General features: G+C 40.9%; 2 protein-coding genes across 2 annotated transcripts; one reads left to right on the top strand and one right to left on the bottom strand.

Moving 5' to 3' along the window:
• The first annotated feature begins 3,520 nt into the window (after positions 1–3,520).
• LOC116733639 (DNA repair protein RAD51 homolog A) lies at positions 3,521–7,337 on the top strand. Its single transcript, XM_032584421.1, has 10 exons — positions 3,521–3,607; positions 4,149–4,240; positions 4,985–5,122; positions 5,505–5,622; positions 5,708–5,799; positions 5,883–5,977; positions 6,072–6,185; positions 6,344–6,473; positions 6,615–6,736; positions 6,805–7,337. Exons 2-10 carry the CDS (start codon positions 4,157–4,159, stop codon positions 6,926–6,928), a joined length of 1,017 nt encoding a protein of 338 aa, XP_032440312.1. The 5' UTR covers positions 3,521–3,607; positions 4,149–4,156; the 3' UTR covers positions 6,929–7,337.
• An 8-nt stretch (positions 7,338–7,345) lies between these two features.
• Positions 7,346–15,558, bottom strand: rmdn3 (regulator of microtubule dynamics 3). Its single transcript, XM_032584415.1, has 12 exons — positions 14,959–15,558; positions 13,922–14,111; positions 13,615–13,755; positions 12,880–13,204; positions 12,530–12,632; positions 11,194–11,254; positions 11,032–11,107; positions 9,693–9,770; positions 9,514–9,612; positions 8,353–8,406; positions 8,163–8,237; positions 7,346–7,911 (listed from the first exon to the last, which is right to left on the bottom strand). Exons 1-12 carry the CDS (start codon positions 15,158–15,160, stop codon positions 7,852–7,854), a joined length of 1,464 nt encoding a protein of 487 aa, XP_032440306.1. The 5' UTR covers positions 15,161–15,558; the 3' UTR covers positions 7,346–7,851.
• Positions 15,559–19,643: the final 4,085 nt, after the last annotated feature.

The following is a 19,643-nucleotide window of genomic DNA, read 5'->3' as shown; positions in this document are numbered from 1 at the left end:
TTTATTTATGTGCTGTGCACAACACGGAGAGCTTGAAGGATAGGATCAATAGTGAAGCAGTTCTGGGTGAAAAGCTCTGCCAAGCAGAGACAACACATGAGTTTTATACCAAGGATAAGGGATCCAAAACAAGGGACAGACAGTCTGGTTCTCATGCAGCTGTAGGAAAACAACTCCCAACCTTATACATGTAACCCAAATAGTTTTATCCAGTGGTAATATACAAGAATTTAGAATAAACATATAGCAATATAACTAGCAGATATTACCTTATAATAATTTTCCACTACACTACCCATGAGACTTCAGCACCTGTTTCATGGGCAGGCCAGATATGCTGGTCCACTCCTCATCTACAAACTGTTCCATTTGCCTCAAGTTTGAATGGTGCCATCTGTGGACGGAATGTTTCAGCTCCTTCTGCAGATGTTTAATAGGATGTAGAGAGTTATGGGGAAGCATGGTTATTTGTCCAGACTTGATGCCACATGTCAACATGAGGTCCTGAGTTTGATGTCATGAGTGTGTAGGTCTGATGATATTTGGAGCAAAACCAACAGAATGTTAACGGTTACATTTGGGCCATTACTTTCAGAATCAAGAAAAATACCCCACTATAACAACGTCATCACTCTAACACTAAATCAGATGAGAAATCTGAGAACAGGTATAAAAACTGAGTGTAAGGTCCTGGTGGACAGTGCAAAACAACAAACAGATGTGGTTTTAATACTTTGCAAAGGAAAGCTAGGTGAGGTATTGAAAAGAAGTGTCACTATTAATTCATTAAGCTGACTGAAAGATGAAGTACGTTTGCTACTCTTCCTCACCCAGCATTTGCATAAACATGAAAATTAGAATAATTAGGAGTTGACTCATTTGTACTAATATCACCATCCTGTTGCAGCCAGGTTTCTGTGAGACAATATAAAACAATTCATGTCTGATGTAAAATGTTTGGGAGATTTGTTTTGTTTATCAAACTGTCCTGCTTGTTCAGCAGAATTATTCTTACTTGTTCCCTTCCTACCTCATGATGCAGAGCGTAGGTTTAGCTTCACAAGTGTCCCAGATAAATGCTATGTATAAAAAGTTAACACAGTTTAATTAAAAATAGGAACTTCTAAAGATGTTGACTCAATACAATGGGTCCCTCCATCTCAGAGGACATAGAATGACTTTTGGCTGAAAGTGACACTCAGATACCCTTTTACACATTTTGTTAACATTTTTTGTAATACAAGATTTGTCAAAAAAAGACCACATATTACAAAATGATGTAATCATTGTTAGTTGTGAGCAACACACTGTAATTTTTTCATACACTATTACAACCAAGCTCCAAGCCGCGGTCTGGATTACCCTATAAAGCTATAAAAAGGAAGCCTGACGATGACTTATGTCATAATAAATTAAGGGAAATTAAATGTTTCTGCTTGTGTGCTCACACACCAGCATTTGCAGTAAATTGAACGTGTCATATAAAGATGCCAGGGGCATTGCAGACATATACTGCTGCAACATCACACAGCTCAGGAGTCATACACCACTGACCCCTTGCCACTCTTTGCATGGCTATGCTGACTTTGGAGGATATGAAATGAAATGTACACATGGATGAACTACGTATTTCAGCTAAATTGGAACTGCATTAATGCTGCTTAATTGACAAGTGAGCTCTCGCAATGTATAAAAGTCAATGAAGGCTCACGTAATGTTGCTAAATTGCTCACATACAAGATATTACAATTGTAACTGGAAAAAATTGCATTTCCTGTGGAAATGCAGAGTGAATGCTATAAGCTGGAGGTGTTTGGTGAAAAGTGCAGAAGAATTTAAAGTCAATTGCAAAAAACTTGCAGAAATGCAAGAAATTGGAAAAAGGCATATAGAAAACCTGTTTAAGAGGAGTGAACATTTTCAGTCAATTCAAAAATCCCATCCAAAGACTACTAGAAATCGCTGCAGAATACTGCTTTCAAACCTATGCAGAAACTTTTAAGGTAAAATGAGCTAAAAAGCTACAGCTAGCTGAAATGATAGCTTATAGGGTATCACTTGCAAGTTGACCTACAACTTGCTAGTGATATGTAATATTTAACTGTTGAATCTACAGTAAAATACCCTATACAGCATGAATAAACCCATGTAAAGCTAAAATGAGCTGATAACTAAAACTAGATAAAAACTAATAATAATAGTGTTACATGCAGCCACCACTAATCAAAGAAAGGAAGCCTTGTTGTTTATTTGAAAGCACAAGTGTTCAGATGCATACTCTATGCACACCTCAACCCAGTTATACACAACCAATAACACAGAGGCATAGAAACATGAAATCTAAATAATCATGAGGCAGAACATAGCACAATATGATTCAAAAACATAAAAGATGTCAAACAACAAGGAAAATGGGAGAGAAAAGCAGGAGAATAAAGTAAATTATATCAAATTTCACAGAAGGAACCAGATTATCAAATTCAAACAGGAACTGCCTATAGACAGGAACAAGACTTTTAAAAGGTTTGCACACATTAAATGTGCAAACTGAACACACAACTGAAGTCCAAAGCATCATGGAATCAAATGTAATGTTGTACTGTGTTTTAAAAAATTCCCAAACAATTACCTTTGCTTCTGTCTTGTTTTCATATCTAAAATGTATCATGGCTCTGTCATTCTCCACTGATGAGTCTTTAACAGATATTTCAGTAGTTTTGTGTAAACAATCAAAAATGTCTGGAAAATCGCTGTATTTAGAATAACATTTTAATCCAGGGCCAAAAAATAAATAATAATAATAATAAAGAACAGAAAATTACTTGCTTTAAGCATAAAAGGACTTTGGAAAGAAAAGGTTTTGAATTTCATTCCAAAAAGTTGTAAAACTCATACGACAATTTAATATAAATTACTGAAGTACTAGTATTTGGGTCAATTAAAACAAAAACATCTCAACATACACCAGTACTATAGCATGTTTTACAAAAGGCTACACATTTAAGCAAGGTTCAGAAGAAGTAACTCAGTTAGCAGTATCTGAGTGTGTCTCATGCCAGAGATTTTGTTGAAACGTTCTTAGAGCAAAACCAGTCTGTTCTACTACTCACAACTCATCATCAGATCTACAACAAAAGGTTGTACTGCCCTCTTCCGGCCGTCCAATCCACACTAACTGAGTCTACCACAGACCGCTCAGGTCTTTTCAAGGGACACTTTTGCTCACCATCGAGCACAGACAGAGCATTGCTTACATCCTTCTTTACATCATCCACATTTTTGTGCATTAACAGCAATATCACGGTTTACTACTGGCAAGAAATAAAAATGACAAGCAAAGCACTGCAGGACTTGACTGTAAAACTTAACATGTGATAGTCTGAAGTTAAATCTCAAGTGATTTAATATTGAAGTCTCCAGAGAGTACAATTTTTGAGTCTAAAAGCTCTTACTCTGAATTTTATTTCCACTTTTACTCTGAAAGGTCGCGTCCATATGTTCCTGTTGACGTTACAGACGTTGAAGTAAAACGTCATTACGTTTTAATCGTGTTTTGAGCGCGGGAGCTTTGAGGAAATTTGCCGACATCAGGCAGAAAACATTGCAGGTACTTTCTATGGAAGCTTCCTTTTAGCTCAGCACCGACTGTTGCTAAGGAGGTTTAGGAACTAGCCCGAACCTAAGCTGCCAGTCCACTCTGCGGGGCTGGCAGCAGCTTTAAGGAGAGGAAATAATCAGGTATCGAAGGCACCTGGTTTGTGCTAATGCTAGGCTAAACAATTGCATAAGTATTAAAATAATTCCGGTGTGGCGGAATAAATACGCCTCAGAACAGTACAAGTTGTGGCGGTACAGTTAAACAGGAACTATCATCTTGTTAATATGCTCTAAATTGCGACCCAACCCTACTTATAGTAGTGTTGTAGTGTTTTTACTGTGTAGCGTACACAGTGAAAAGAACAATAGCAATTCTATGATATTTAACAGTCACAACGTATTCTGATCTGACAGAACACCGGCAAGTAATCAAGTTCTTTAGTAAAGATAAGCCGGGTGTTTTTACTATCTGAAATCACAAAAAAACCGAAGGAGTCTCTGTCTTATGGTACAAAACTGACAGTCACTTGTCTGCGCCCCCTGTCGGCCAGGTGTTATCATGGCGATGAGAGGAGAGACGAGAGTGGAGGTAGAGACGGAGGAGGAGGAGAACTACGGCCCACAGCCTCTCTCCAGACTGGAGGTAAAGTCTCCCGACTGCTTTCTGTGCTGGTTTAGTTAACACTAGGGCTGGACAGTAATATATATATATATATATATATACACACATATAATATTGACTCCACTCCGATAAGGAGCCGCATAGTATTCCGGGAGATGTAGACTTTCGTTGCTCAACCTCTCACAGCGAACTAAGCAAGGTTGGTGTGGCATCAACTAACTTTCTCTTTGGTTACCTAGCAACAACCTGTTGAGTAACCTTCAGGTTTCTCATGTCTCATAACTGCTTAAAAATAAACGAGGTGGGGATAAAACAGGAAAGACCACGCATTTCACATATTTAAAACAAGCTAATCAATATATATTAATATCTACTGATATGAAACGCTTATATTGTGATAAGTTATCAGCCATATGGTTCAGCCGAAGTTTAGAGCTTAGTTTGTTTTTGTTTTAAAAGTTATTAAATGATTTGTCATGTAAGTCACTTTGAACGGCTTGATTGCTGAAATATGCCATACATATAAAATTGTCTTAACTTAAGATTTAATATGACATTAAATTACATAAAATACATTTGTCTAAGCAAGTCTTCTGCAGTTTGATGGGTAACACCATGGTATTCACAAATAATAGGAAGGTCAAGTAAATGTCAACAGAAGACATGCTACGAATGTGTCTAAAGTGTCTGTAAATAAATCATTTGTATTTCAGTACTGGTGGGCCTGCCCCCTGCTGGATGCTGATGTTGTCTTTTTGCCTGCAGCATTGTGGGATTAGTGCCAGCGACATCAAGAAGCTGGAGGATGCAGGGTTCCACACCATAGAAGCAGTGGCCTACGCACCCAAGAAAGAGCTGCTCAACATTAAGGGCATCAGTGAAGCCAAAGCAGACAAAGTTTTAGTAGGAAATGTCCATCCTTCCATTTACACAAGCTAAAACTGTACTTTTATTTAGCTTGGTTCATTTATAAGCTCAAATCTTCTATGTTTTCCATTGCATGCATTAAAAGAACTCTGACTGCTTCATTCTGTCCACTCCAGCGAAATGAAATGAATGGACTTGTGGTTGTGAAATAGTTCCTCACTGAGATGCTAATAATGCACAGCTGCACTGAGCGTTTTCCATGTATTAAGTTTAACAGCATTACTTAACAATGTACTCTAGTCATCAGAGAATTAATGGTTAAGTAAAGAAAATTGTGAATTAATCGTTGGTATTTTCTGCACTTATGCTACTTTTTTTACTTTCTCTCTCACTGGTGTCCTTGGTTCTGCCCTTGCAGGCAGAAGCAGCCAAGCTGGTGCCGATGGGCTTCACTACTGCTACCGAGTTCCATCAAAGGAGAGCAGAGATCATCCAGATCTCCACAGGCTCCAAGGAGCTGGACAAATTACTGCAGGGTGTGGCCCAGTGACTGCCTGTCAGCAGTGACTTCTACACCATTGGGAGGGAGGCTGACCTTGCTGAGTCTCTGTTCCTGTGCAGGTGGGATCGAGACGGGTTCCATCACAGAGATGTTTGGAGAGTTTCGGACCGGAAAGACCCAGCTGTGCCACACGCTGGCCGTTACCTGTCAGGTAGCATCCTGTTTGACCAGGAGCTGAACATGGAGGTGTGTGAAGAGGTGTGTTCACAGGAGCTGGTTTTTCTCTGTCCATAGCTGCCTATTGATCAGGGAGGTGGAGAAGGGAAAGCAATGTACATCGACACAGAAGGAACCTTCAGACCTGAGAGACTGCTGGCTGTAGCTGAAAGGTAAACACATTTATACTTATATTTTTGTTTAATGTACTTAAACATGCCAAAGTGTTTGAACCCTTCCTGCTTGTCTTTTATTTGCTGGGGTTAGGTATGGGCTAGTGGGCAGCGACGTGTTGGACAATGTGGCCTACGCTCGAGCCTTCAACACAGACCACCAGACTCAGCTGCTTTATCAAGCCTCTGCCATGATGGCTGAGTCCAGGTCAGCAGTGATCTCAGTTACATCTGAACTATGATCCATTGCAAAAGTCTGCAGGAATTTCTTTATACATTAAGACGGACATATTTTGGCTTCAGTGACATCAGACGCTCACAAAGCATTTCAGTTGAACTTCTCAGTGTAACTGGTATTTTCTCCAGGTATGCCCTGCTTATCGTGGACAGCGCCACTGCGTTGTACAGGACAGACTATTCAGGCAGAGGGGAGCTGTCGGCCAGGCAGGGGCATCTGGGGCGGTTCCTCCGCATGCTGCTCCGGTTAGCAGATGAGGTACAGCTCTGTGACCCAAACCCCTTGTTCTGATGTAGTGGACATGTTGGTTGATCATGCCTTTGCAGATCAGCCAGGCATCCTAGCAGCTGTTGTAACACAAACAAGTGAGACTTATGTCTTTTTCCCTCCCCCCTCTAGTTTGGGGTTGCCGTGGTAATAACCAACCAAGTGGTGGCGCAGGTCGATGGGGCAGCCATGTTTTCAGCAGATCCCAAGAAACCAATTGGTGGCAACATTTTGGCTCATGCTTCCACCACAAGGTGTGTTTGACTCTAAATAAGATTGTTTACTCCTCAGCCGCACCTCCAACCATTTCTCCTCTGTCTAGGCTGTACCTGAGGAAAGGCCGAGGAGAAACCAGGATCTGTAAAATCTACGACTCCCCCTGCCTGCCGGAGGCTGAAGCAATGTTTGCAATCAATGCAGATGGCGTTGGAGATGCCAAGGACTGAGCCTCCCTTGGCCAGCAGGGGGCTGTAGTGGGCTCAGGAAGAGCTAGAGTAAAGTGTTCTCATGGTTGGTTGACTGTTCATCACAGTCAGTAAATATCTCCTACCTGGACATCAGGTCATATTAGATCTAAACATTCCTCAGTTACATGATGAGTATCAGTAACAAGACCTTCATAGAGTACTGACAATGTAACCTGGGAAACCTGAACAAATGACTTCAATGGACAATATTTGTCTAGAGATTTTGCTGAGGCTTGTGTGTCTAAGTTTAGCCTCAGAAGGCAGAAATTTTATTTAAAATGTTTTTGTCCTTAAGCTGTTCTGTCCATATTCCATTCAGAACTAAATTTCTGAATTATTTGAGCAGTGTGTTAAGGGATCCTTTAATAAACTGGTAACTAATTCAGAACCAAGCAGTTTCATTTCATTAAAATTTAATATTGATTCAGATTTACAGGAAACGACGATCATTTTTTTCATTGAGTGCTAACCAAAAAATATAAGTGCAATGATGTCACTGTAAAAATAAGACAAGTAAGACTTTTCTGGCAGCTGCTGCAACACTTGAGGCTTTAAACACTCAAAGACCAAGAAACCTGCTGCTGCTCTGAGATCAGCTCATCTGTTACTGGGCCAGTGGTCATTGGAGGCAAACATGCTGCAGTAGCTTCAATGGGTGTAGTAGTCAGGTAAGCCTGCTGCTTCTTAGACTGACAGTTGGAGGAAAAAACCCCAAAGGGCTGAAAAGTTTGCAATAAAGGTAAAATCAATATATGTAAAGCACAGATGTGGAATCAATAAATACAATCCAAGCAATTTAAATAAAAAAAAAACCAGTAACTCGAAAAGTAACCACATGTCATAAAATAATAAAATGGATAGTTTGAGAGACATCTATTAGTGAAGGAAAACATCCCAAACTGTCAGTTTTGTTTGTCGGTTAAAAGCTGAAGCTGAGCCTCCAGTTCATATGCTTCTTCATCCTGAAGACATGAGATGAAAGTTATGGTTTACATTTCAGTATCACTTTAAAAAAAACACATTTTATTTAACCATTCTTATACTAGGATGTCTTTTGAGATGAAATCTGTTAAGGAGACCTGGCCAAGAGGCATGGGAATATAGATATGTTCTAATGAGACAAGATTCTAAATGTATATAATTAGTTTGCATCTGCAAACATTTAGAACTGCAGACAGAAATGTGCATGTGTTCACAAGCAGAAGGATCTTACATTGTCTGTGGGCATCTTCAGTGCCAGCCTGGTCCAGTTTGTGGCCTCAGAGATGTTCCCCAGATCCTTGTGACACTAAGCAAAACAGCAGCAGCTTTACAGTTCTCTAATGTCTTCATAAAGGCATCTGTATATACTACTGTATTGGGATTTGATCTAAGCTGTTGAGTTTCAGGGAATTTCCAGTTACCTTGGCGATGTAAAGCCTGACGTTCCTGGAGAATCCCGGCCTGAGCTCCTCTGCCTGCAGGACAACACATGAAGGTCACCAGGACAACACATGAAGGTCACCAGGACAACACATGAAGGTCACCAGTTAGAGAGAAATAAACACTTCTCTGTTACTGGCGGAGCTAAACGTCAGAATGTGACTTTCATTTGTTCCATGTTTCCAGTGAACTGACTTATTCAATTTAACCAGACAGATGCAGTTGCAAATCAGGAAATAGTCAAAATGGCAACTAATTGTTAGCATGTATGTCAAAGTATTTCAGGTGACTGATATCAGAGGTCTGGTTTAATCCCACTAAAGTGACTAGAGTCAAATGTAGAAGGATCTTCAGGGATTTATAGTAAACCAGGATTATAATCCTTACCACAGTTAACCATAAAACATTATTGATATTTGTTCAAAATATACAACTGTGATAGCTATCTACCTTGTTTCTTACTGCTCACCCAGGGAAATAAACCAAACTAATTTATTGTTATTCGGGATAATTCTTGTTGCTTTAAAAGAAAAATAAAGAATATCTAAAAAACTTGGCTCAGAGAAAATCCCTCCCTGGCTCTGAAAGGATGTGACACGTGAGTGGAATTTTCATTTGTATGATTTTTTATGTTCGTTTTCCTCTGGATGTCCTAAAAACTGAAAGAAGTAAAAACAGAAAAGCATTTAATTGCTGTGGTTTCAAACTGCTGTTAGCTATACAGGCCAATAATACTATATTTCTCCAACTTTTACTAGTTAAAAAACACAAGATTAACATGTTCATAGATACATATTTAACAGCACTATGTGTCCCATGTGTTCAAACAGACACTGACCATTAGATGTGTTGATTAACAGTCTAAATTTGTCATATTGATTACATTTTAAATGCATGCATTTAAATTGTAAGACTGGGCTGCTCAGCTTGAACGTTTTCCACAAAAAGCTAATCAATTTATCATTTTAATTTTATCTGGAGCACATAGAATTAAAAGGCGCAACAAGGCTCTCCTAAATTTGTATAAAAAAACTATTTATTGTGGTCCCCCAAATGCTTCTGAATTAACAATTCTGGACCTCATGGCAAAACGTTTCTACACTACTGCACAAACAGTTGGAGTTCAGAAAAGCAGCTCCAACCTTCAGGAAGTTCTCCAGGGCGTCATGAATGGAGGCGGTGGGGGCGCTCCGGTACAGCGCAGCAGCAGCCTTCTTCTCCAACCAGTCAAATGTGGCAACCTGCAGCCCCCCCATACACACACGTCAGAGAACACACACAGGTTGGTTGGAGGCTTCCATCAGTGTGTGATGGGTCTCACCTCGTAGCACCATCTGCCCAGCAGGTAGTAACACACAGGGTCTTCATCACTGAGGGCCAAGGCTCGATCTAGATGCTCCTGGATGGACCAAGGAGAGAAACAACACAGGACTGCTTAAATTAAATTACATCTATTTAGTATTGGCAAAAACATTATGTTTTGAGAAAAGGGTTCTTGTATGGCAAAAGTCCAGAAAAAAACTCAAAGGCTTCATTTATTAGTTGAACAGCAGCTCCTCTTCTGTCTCTCTGCAACAACCAACTGCACTGTATGAAAACCAATCCAGAACTGAGGACTGACTGGGGGTTTGAGAGGCCAGAGCACACACACACCCCCACGCACACACCAAAACCCAAAGACACTGATCCAGGAGTGCTTTCTATGTTAAGTAAAAGTAAAGAGTTCATGGCAGCTGTGGCTCCTTTACTGGCTTCATCTAGAAGAGACTGATGAGCAGATCACGTCTGATACGGTTTTCTAGTCTCCAGGAAGAAAAGAAGGAAACATGACTTTTCTTCTGGTCGGGCAACACTTCAGTCACTAGCTCAATAAAAGCTAAATCATTGTTCTGCACTAATCAGTCAAATTTTGCACAACTGCACTGTGGCACTCTTGCTGTACATATATTTACATATACATACTGTATCTGCATTTTTTGAATCTTTGCAAGGACTGCTCTAAGATGCTTTTTATATTGACAGCATGTTATATTTTATTTTTACTTTTATTTTGTCTACAATTGCTACTCAGTGGTGGTTGTTGTGTGTCTTGTCTCTATGCTGCTGTAACTGCAAAATAATTTCCCTACTGGGATGAATAAAGTAATTCTATTCTATTCTATTCTATATTGTCTGGGAGACAGACGGGGTTAAACACAAACCGGCCAGCGGATCATGGTCTCCAGGAGGAGAGCAGGAGTTGCTGTCGGCAGCAGCAGTGTGTGAAACATCGAGGTTTTCCTGCAGTTAAACTCTGATCGCCAACAATAAATCTACAACTCTGACTGTCTGCATACACACCAGGAGACAGCTGGGACATTATAATAATGAAAAAAAAAACGACCAGTAAAGAAAATGGTTATTAACTATGATGGATACTGTTAGTGCAATATGAAAACTCCAATACATTAAGATCCTGTTATCATCCCTCCCTCAGCCATGAACAGACCAGGAACACTTTGTCTTTGCTTCACAAAAACTCATAATTTTATGCAAAACTAATGGAAATTTTTCAAAACAATTCTATAATCAGAGGAATAAAACATTCTGCTGTCTAGCAAATCAGTAAACTCATATTTATATCTGTATGTTAATAACAGATGGGTGGGCGGCTACTTTACCTTCAGGATGTGGCCGCTCTTCAGTTTGCTGTGCATGCTCTCATGCTCTGAGGAAAGTCTGGTCAGCACAGCGAACCTGACGACACGACCACAAGACAGCCATGAAGGACGCAAACACTCCGGAGCTAGAAGGACACCGACTGTCTGCTGCTGATGACCTACCACTTATGACTCTCAGCATCCAGGCTCCTGTAGTTCAGAGCCAGCTCCGCCTCCTCCCGACCTGCACACAACAACCGTTAATACAAGAGCCTCTATGATGATGATGACGACGATGATGATCTGTCCAATGAGTCCAACACTGTCTCTAGCTGATCGGCTGCCCACTTGATGGAATTAGTTTTGAAAAATTAAGAAAGCAGAGGCAAGCTTCATTAGTCACATGGAGCAGATCAGCTCTGTGTGGATGGACCAGCTCCAGTCTGCAGGGGGCGCTGTCCTGCAGCCTGTTGATGCGTGTCTGCTTCACTGGACCCACAGCAGCAGCAGCAGCAGCAGGGCAGGGCTGCAGGGTCCTATGGCCCTTTGGACTCATCATGTGAATCAGCACTGATCCACATGTCAAATACTAAAATAATTTATTTATTTTTTTATTAAAAAGGATGTTTTTCTGATCACCACCACAGAACGCTGTCATATCCTGACTGGAAGCAGACAAACGTGGAACTGTGGTCACTTAGGGTTCTGTTCTGTTCAGGGCTGGGCAGCTCCATTCCTACAGACTTAGATCAGGGGTGCTCACAGTGCAGGTACGGGGCCATTTGTGGCCCTCTGAAGGATTTTGTGCGGCCCCATGACCTCAGTTCCAGAATGGAGTAAATCTGACCAGAAAGCTTAAGGTGATTGAAGCAAATAGACATGTTGTATCATGCAAGGTTAGATGATTTACACATAATTAACATCTTCTACTTAAAAAAAAAAACCCATATGAGGTAAAAAATAGATTCCAATATTTCTGCTTTCATCTTTTCTTTGAAGTGAACTGAAACACAAACATCAAGCTGCTTTTACTCAAACACAAATCATATATCCCACATCATGAAACTGTGGACCAGTCTCATAACGCAATCATGCAAAACCTTATTTTGTATCTACAATGATTTGCAGATCCGTTTTACACAAAAAGCTAACAATTTTGTTGATTTTTCATTTTTAGTTTTTTATTTTAATTTAATCTGGAGCAGAAGGAATTAAAAAGCACAAACGGCAGTTTTAATTTGGCATAAAAAAAAATATTTAGTGTGGTTCCCCAAAGTGCTTCTAAATGAATGATTCTGGACCTCATGGCAAAACATTTGTAAACCTCTTTGCTCCAGCACACCTCAACCAAATGACTGTTCCCTGCTCAGCATCCAGACGTTCAGCCTGCAGAGGCCTGGGAACGATTCACTCAGCCGGAGCTTTGAACCAGGGCCAGAACTGGCCTGGTGCTGAAGCTGGTCTGGAGCAAGAATGTCGGGTTGGCTGTGTCAGTGTGTCAGTGTGTGAATGCTCCCACCTTTTTGAGCGTAGCTGGACTTCTCCTGCTTGTCCTTGGCAGACTCGTACATGTCCTTGTAAGCGCGGGCCAGCCTCCAGAGGAAGTCCTTGCTGTCTCCGCACTGCAGCAGGATGAAGAGACAGTTAGGAACCTCAGTCATCATCACGAATACAAATACTTTTTAGTTTACATGAGCAGCAGAGAAAACTATTTGACATTTTACAGCCTAATGGATTCAAAACTTTGGGAATTATTTATCCGTCAATCTCCCAAAATCTCAGACACACTGAAGGACCAGATTCAGTCAGTTGAAGCTCCTGTCCACTTTGAGGACGGATTTTGTCCATCATGGACAGACAGCGACTCACCTCTCCTCTGTTGTTCAGCAGCAGCTGAAAGCCGTCTGCTTTTAAAGTAGCGTCTCCAGTGTGAAGGATGTCACTCTGAGCCAAAAGCAGAGCCAGCTCTCCATGAGGAACTTCTGCCTCCATCCACAGCCTTCCCTCCTCTTCCTCCTCCTCCTCCTCCTCCTCCTCAACTTTCCTCTCCTCTTCCTCTTGGGAGTCTTCTTGGCGGAGGGTGAGGACCGTGGCACAGCTTCTTTCCTCCTCATCTTCCTCAGACTCTGGCTCCGGTTCTGGTTCATCTTCATCGCGGTCTGTGTACTCAGACTCAGCGTAGGCCGTGGAGTACCTGAAGCCCAAAACAAGCACTTCATGCTGCACGGCCCCTACACAGGATTCTCAGAGGACACGACTTTAAAGCTACGTTCAAGACAGGATGCAACAAATATCCCTGTGAAAAGGCTGATATTAATACTGAATATGTTCTTTATTTATTCATTCTTTACTCATTTAGACGCTTATGGTCTGGTTCGATTTATTGGTGCACCTCAACAGGGGGGAATGATGTCATTACTAGTTACAGTACTGAGCTATTTTAAAATAGACTGAAGAAGCTTGCAACACTCGGGGACACACACACACACTATATATATATATATATATATATATATATATATATATATATATATATATACTGTATATATATGTTCATCTTAGAGAAGCCCCCTGCTGACAGCCTGGTGAGAGGGGACGACATACCCTCCTTCACTGGTCTCCTCGTTGGTGTTGCCGACATCCTGGCTGGCAGTAAAGTAGATAGAACTGGAGCTGGTTGAGTCGGTCCGCTCTCTGTTGACATGGCGACGACGACGGACCCTTTGACTGTCCTCCACTCCCTTTCTAAAGGTGTGAGAGAGAAAACAGCAGCCAGAGAAGCCCAGTTTCACTCTGGAGTACAGGACACACAGCAGAACAAGTGCTAAGCGTGGATCAGGTCCCAGCTGAAGGAAGTGGGTCACACTGCCAAACAGAACAGTTAGGAGGGGCGGTTGGTGAGTCCACTCACTTGACATCCTGGATGATCTGCAGGGCGATGTCCTGCAGCCCCCCGCGGAGCTCGGCCACCTCAGAGCGCAGCGAGGCCACGCAGCTCAGCACCTGGTCCAGCTGGATCCGGAGCTCCAGCTGCTGCTCTGGGGTCAGACCCTGCACCACAGCCTCCACCGCTGCCACGGCCTGCTGCTGGGCCTCCATCTCTGGGGACGGACACACACATCCTCTGCGCTTCAGACATTTTACTAATGCCTCTAGCATTTTTAATAGGGCCGCACTGTTAAGAGTTCTCTGGTCAATCACCAACCTTTGAACAGTCTGACTTGTCAATTCTGGCTGATAGTGATTTATTTATTTTTGTCTGAAAAGTCAGAGCTAAAGGGGACAGTGGCTGATTTTCAACTCAGCACCTGCAAATGAGTTTCAGACGTTTGCAATTATATGTGAGATCAGATCGGTTTCACATGGAAGACATCTGCCAATCGTCCATCACTCAAAATGAAACAAATCAGGGCTGATTTATCGGTGCATCTGTAATTTTTTAATTGCTCAACTAACTCCTGTTAATGTTGCAGTGACATGAATGATTACCTCAATATTCACTTCTAACACAATGCTGTGAAGGCATGAGTAGAAAAACAATGAAGGAAATCCCATGCTACTCATCCATTTCTGCTACTTACATGAAAAGGCTGATTTAAATAAATACATTTAAAAAATACAAACTGAAAAAATATTAAGAACTTTAATTAATTTCCTGCAAAAAATAATTGTTTGATAGATCATTGGGGAGATAATAGATCATGAATATCCTCCAGACAAGAAAATGTATTTGTTTCATAATACATTTGGAAATGACAAAATAATAACTTGTGTCGGAATGATTGATCACCAGCAATTTAGGACAAAATATCTCTTGAAATATTTATTCTAGTTGTCAATATAATCATACAGAAATGTCTTTATCAAGGACAAGCCCCTGAACTCAATGAGTTTAGAAGCAGACATGTCAGCATCTGAACAGCAGGGGGCAGTGTGAAGCTAACCTACCCTGAGCATCCAGAGGCTCCTGGAAAAGCGCCGCTCCATCCGCCTGGTCAGGCAGCCTGGCTGCTGGCTGGCCTCTTGATTCCAGCCTTTGGGACCTTCTCCTGCTCCGCTCTCTGTAAATTAGAAGCCCAATCAACCCCAAACTGGCTGTAGCTCCGACAGCGAGTCCGATTAACCCGTTTCTTCCGAGCGAAATGATCATTTCTCCGCATTCGCAGGTCTAGTAACCAGCCCTAGTTATTCCTATCGACGGCGGCCCATCATTTTGACTTTAACAACGTTTAGAGAAATAGAGATCCGACTATCCGAAACTGGAACCAAACAGCGATAACGGTGACATGTGTTCTGCCACCTGACCCGACCTAAGCTCCGTTTAGCAGCTACGCTGGTACCCGGACCGCGTAGCAGGAAGCGGCCAGTCACTCCGCATTTTATCCACAATATAACGACCAGAGTTCAGAAAGCAATTATTCTGATGTTGGGATTTTCATTTATTTGTCTTCAGGCAAGATGCTCCAACAGTTTGTAGTAGTGCTGGTGAGTACCTCACGAGCTCCTCCATCCGGCACGGTCGAAATTACTTCCGGTTTTGCTTTCGAAATAAAATAACTTTAAATTTAATAGTACAATGCATTTCCTGTGGATTTCAAAATAGAGGCATTGAAATTATAAGTAAACAACACTACCTACCACGTGCGAGTTTTAGAGGACACAATTGTTGAAGAGATAAACTTATCTTCTCTTAAGATAAGAAAGTTATCTTAAGTTTCTTTAAGATAAGAGTCTTATCTTAAATGTGCAGAAATTCAGAGAGCAGCCTGTATATCAGACAGGAGGCCTGCATAGATAACAGGGTAAAATGTTTTTCAATGATGTTGAAGAGTCAGACAGCTCTTGGTGCCTTTTCTAATCACATCATTGGTTACCCCATACTTCCTCCTTGGTCCTAATTGAAGCTGCAACACCAAAAAATCTTACTAATATCACTCAGTGCATGGTTCCTGCTTTGCCTGCACACTAAGTTAATGTCTTACTTTTTCCCACTTAAATCTTACCACATCAAGAGGATGTAAGGCTGCTTTAATTATTAATTATTATTAATTATCCTCTCAGTTTTGGATTTAACACCAGAAGTAGCATTAATGGTTCCAGCATTAAAGGTAGCAATTCTTTTTTTTCTCCTCCCATGCAAACTTTCCTTCAGCTTATACTTGCTCTTTTTGTTTCTTCCCTGTTTCTCTAAGTTCCTGATTCTCCCGCCTCACTGCTTCTGCATACTTTATCCTTAGTTTTATCTGCTGCACATCAATCTCTCTTTTCATAATTTCACATCCCCAATAGGCCATTCTATGATTTCCTCCAGTTACAACACTCTGGCTGTACTCCCTCTCTACACTTACACCTACACTATCACCATAGTCATGATCACCACCACACCTCCTTATCCCTCTGCAATCTTTTCCTATATGTCCAAATTCCTGACACCTGTAACATCTCATAGATGTAGGGATGTATTCCTTATACTGAACTTTACAAATAATAAAAAAAACATAATCATTTAGTTGTTTTTTGTGTTTCTGTGTAAAGTAAATTTGTGATGATTTAGCTTACACCTGTGTTGATTTAAGTGTAAACTAAATCAATACAGATTCAGTGTCCCTTTTCTCAACTTCTCTAGTTGATTTTTTAGCACTTTTACCTGTTACACCTTGTGTGGCTGTAAGTTCAACACAAGCTCCTTCATCTCCATCCCCAAAGGAACTTTTGAAATAACACCTCCCATAGGGGCCAGACCCGTCCTCTACCTTTGCAAATTTACTCACATTTATGTTACCAACAAAAGTCAATCTTATTGCTTTTCCTATCTGTTTGTCATTGCTGCATCCAATCAGCAGATTTCCATCTATAAGAACTCTAACATACCAACTTCCCCTCTCAGGCACGTGCAGAGAGAGGGGGGGGGGGGGGGGGTGCTTGAGCCCCTGCCCTTTTTGAGATTGTTTTTTTTAAATCTGTATGTCAGAAGGCCTGTTTGTGCCCCTCAGCAATAATATTTAGCTAAATATAATAATTTAGTAAAAATAAACTAGTCTGGCTGCCCTCAGTCTAATATTGACTCTCAGAGCCTCCATGTTGTTCAGACTCCGGGTCCATGGTGAGGAGGAGGAGGATCTGTGTCCTCTAACTATCAAATTATGGGCAAGAATATTTTTTCATACACTGGTTTGTGAATAAAAACGTAGGTCTGATGTTGACGTTAGAAAAACTGTTTCTATTTATATTTTCATAATGGTCCTTGCAATAGCGGAACAAAACCCGCCTCAGCCATTAAACTCAGAAACTCAGAAATTAAACTGCAGTTTTCTCTGCAGCTTCAGCTGCAGAGAAAACTTCTGACTTTAACTTCATCATTCTGCTAAAAGCCCGGTTCACTACAGGCAGCTTGAGTCCAGGGCCGTGTAGAGACCTTTGGAGGGTCAGGGGGTCAAATTTAAAAAAGGGGCACATTGAACAAAAATACAGTACAACAACATAACAACAACCCATATTAATCAAGAATCTAATTTGATCCTACTATATCATTGCCATCATGCGGGGAAATTCAAAGCAAATCTAGTCTATATTTTCCTCATCAGGTATAAAGTTTCTGTTTCTGCTGCTGACAGTCCTGGAGGGCTGAGCTGATCTGAGACTGGAGCTGTTAAACAGATCAGAGGAGAGAAGGTCAAAGGTTATGAAATAAGCTAATTTGCTGCCATTTTACTAATTAAGCCCTAATAACATCTATTTAACCTCTAGAACAACGTGGCTGCAGACTGATTTATAGATCAAAAACTCAAAGGGCTTAACTCTATATAATAGTTTGATGTTAAACCTCTGAGACCTAGAATTATAAGACTGAGATATCAAGGCAAAGAAAACTCAGTAGCTGCTGGTAGGGGCCATTCAGGGGCCTCCAGACACTCAGGGGCTTTCAGACACTCAGGGGCCCCTAGAAATGGTTTAATTGTAACACAGATCATAGATCTAAACCTGTAGCATCATTTATAGAGAATGACAATGCTATTACATTTTATTTAATGCATTCAGCTGAGAAAAATAAATAGTACATTTAGGATTTAATTAGGAAGTTTACTTTGTAAAAGTTTAAAGAATCATCTTGATAGTTTGATTGTTGTGTTACCATGGCTACAATATGGTGTAATCTTTGTGTTTGAATTGGGTTTGTTCACAAATACATCACAGCAAATAACCAATAATCAGTGATTGATTTTAAACTCTGCCAATAAACCTGGTCTCCCTCTCACAGATTCACCTTATCTATATTTAAACATGTTAGGATGCTGAGGTTCTTAGTAGGACGGGTTCCGGAGGGAGCGGGGTTCTGTCTAAGGCCCCATATTACCTTGGGCCGGCCCTGGAGGAACAGCTGCTGCGATGCGCATCTCTGGAATCTACCTGGAATCTACCTGGAATCCCCCTGTGGCCCCTATCTGTCCGTCGATGCTTTGGAGACATTTTGATTCATTTCATTTCATTTTTTAAATTTGAGCCCCTGCCCCTCCAAAGGTCTCTGCACGGCCCTGTCCCCTCTAATGATTTGGTAAGTTTCGAAAGACTAAATATACAGTACAGACCAAAACACACAGTTGTGTCCAAACTTTTGGTCTGTACTGTATATCAGACAGATACCTTCATTCCATTATCTTACACACTTAACCATAGTGGGGTTGTGAGGGGTGCTGGTGCCTATCTCCAGCTGTCAACAGTCACCCTCTACAGGTCGCCAGTCCAACACAGAGACAGACAGGACTAAAAAAAAATGCACACACCCACAGGAGAATTTAAAGATATCATTAAACCTGACAGTTATTTGTTTTTTGACTGTGGGAGGAAGCTGGAGTACCTGGAGAGAAACCACACATGAACAAGGAGAACATGCATAGAAGGTCCTGGGAATCAAACCCAGCAGTGCTACCAACTGCACCACTGTGCAGCCTACACAGATTTCAATACTTAAAAAAACACAAACAAAAACATATATTTTCTCTTAATTTTATCTTTTTAAGATACATTTGCTAAAAAATAACAAAAAAAACAAAAATAACAAAACAAAGCAAAAAACCCCAATAATACTCAGAAGTGGAAAGTTTATCAAAAATGTTCAGTGTCTTTTCTTGCAAAACAAAAATCACATTTTCCTGTAAGATGTTTTCCCATTTTAAATAATATACTGTTTAACCTCATATGACCAAAACCTAATCTAGATATTTTCTTCTCGCTCTCGCCTTACTCCATATACTGTCTCTATCCTTGTTTCTCCACACCACCCCAATTTCTTCATGTGTAACACCTGCTACAAATCAACCCTCATCCCACAGCCACAACAAGCAGCTAGGTCAGCTTGAAGCTGACCTCCATATTTCTCATATGTAATAAAACTGTTGTCAAAACATCCATGCTGTCAGTGCTGCATACATTCTCCTTTGTGCTGCTTCATACACTTGTATTAACATCATTAATATCGTGGCACCACAAACAAAAAATGTGAATCACAAATCATCACTAATGTTATGTTTGACAGACATGAAAAATTGGGAGAGGGAAGGAGGAGTCATGGCACCTTTGCCCAGGTTTATTCATGCGCAGGCTGGTGTTGTAGAATTTGTTTGGCAAACCGTGAA

Source organism: Xiphophorus hellerii, chromosome 15, assembly GCF_003331165.1.
Source record: "Xiphophorus hellerii strain 12219 chromosome 15, Xiphophorus_hellerii-4.1, whole genome shotgun sequence".
Classification (NCBI taxonomy): Eukaryota; Metazoa; Chordata; class Actinopteri; order Cyprinodontiformes; family Poeciliidae; genus Xiphophorus; species Xiphophorus hellerii.
Note: the sequence above shows the minus strand (reverse complement) of the source record. Positions and strands in the feature narration are given on the sequence as shown.

What these genes read in the sequence shown, in the direction of transcription:
- LOC116733639 (XM_032584421.1), top strand. Translation starts at nt 4,157, where the DNA reads ATGGCGATGAGAGGAGAGACGAGAGTGGAGGTAGAGACGGAGGAGGAG. An exon ending in CGCTGGCCGTTACCTGTCAG is followed by an intron (nt 5,800 to 5,882) that starts GTAGCATCCTGT and finishes CTCTGTCCATAG; the next exon opens with CTGCCTATTGATCAGGGAGG. An exon ending in TGCTCCGGTTAGCAGATGAG is followed by an intron (nt 6,474 to 6,614) that starts GTACAGCTCTGT and finishes TCCCCCCTCTAG; the next exon opens with TTTGGGGTTGCCGTGGTAAT.
- rmdn3 (XM_032584415.1), bottom strand. Translation starts at nt 15,160, where the DNA reads ATGATCATTTCGCTCGGAAGAAACGGGTTAATCGGACTCGCTGTCGGA. An exon ending in GGAGCCTCTGGATGCTCAGG is followed by an intron (nt 14,112 to 14,958) that starts GTAGGTTAGCTT and finishes GTCCGTCCCCAG; the next exon opens with AGATGGAGGCCCAGCAGCAG. An exon ending in TGGGCAGATGGTGCTACGAG is followed by an intron (nt 9,613 to 9,692) that starts GTGAGACCCATC and finishes GGGGGGCTGCAG; the next exon opens with GTTGCCACATTTGACTGGTT.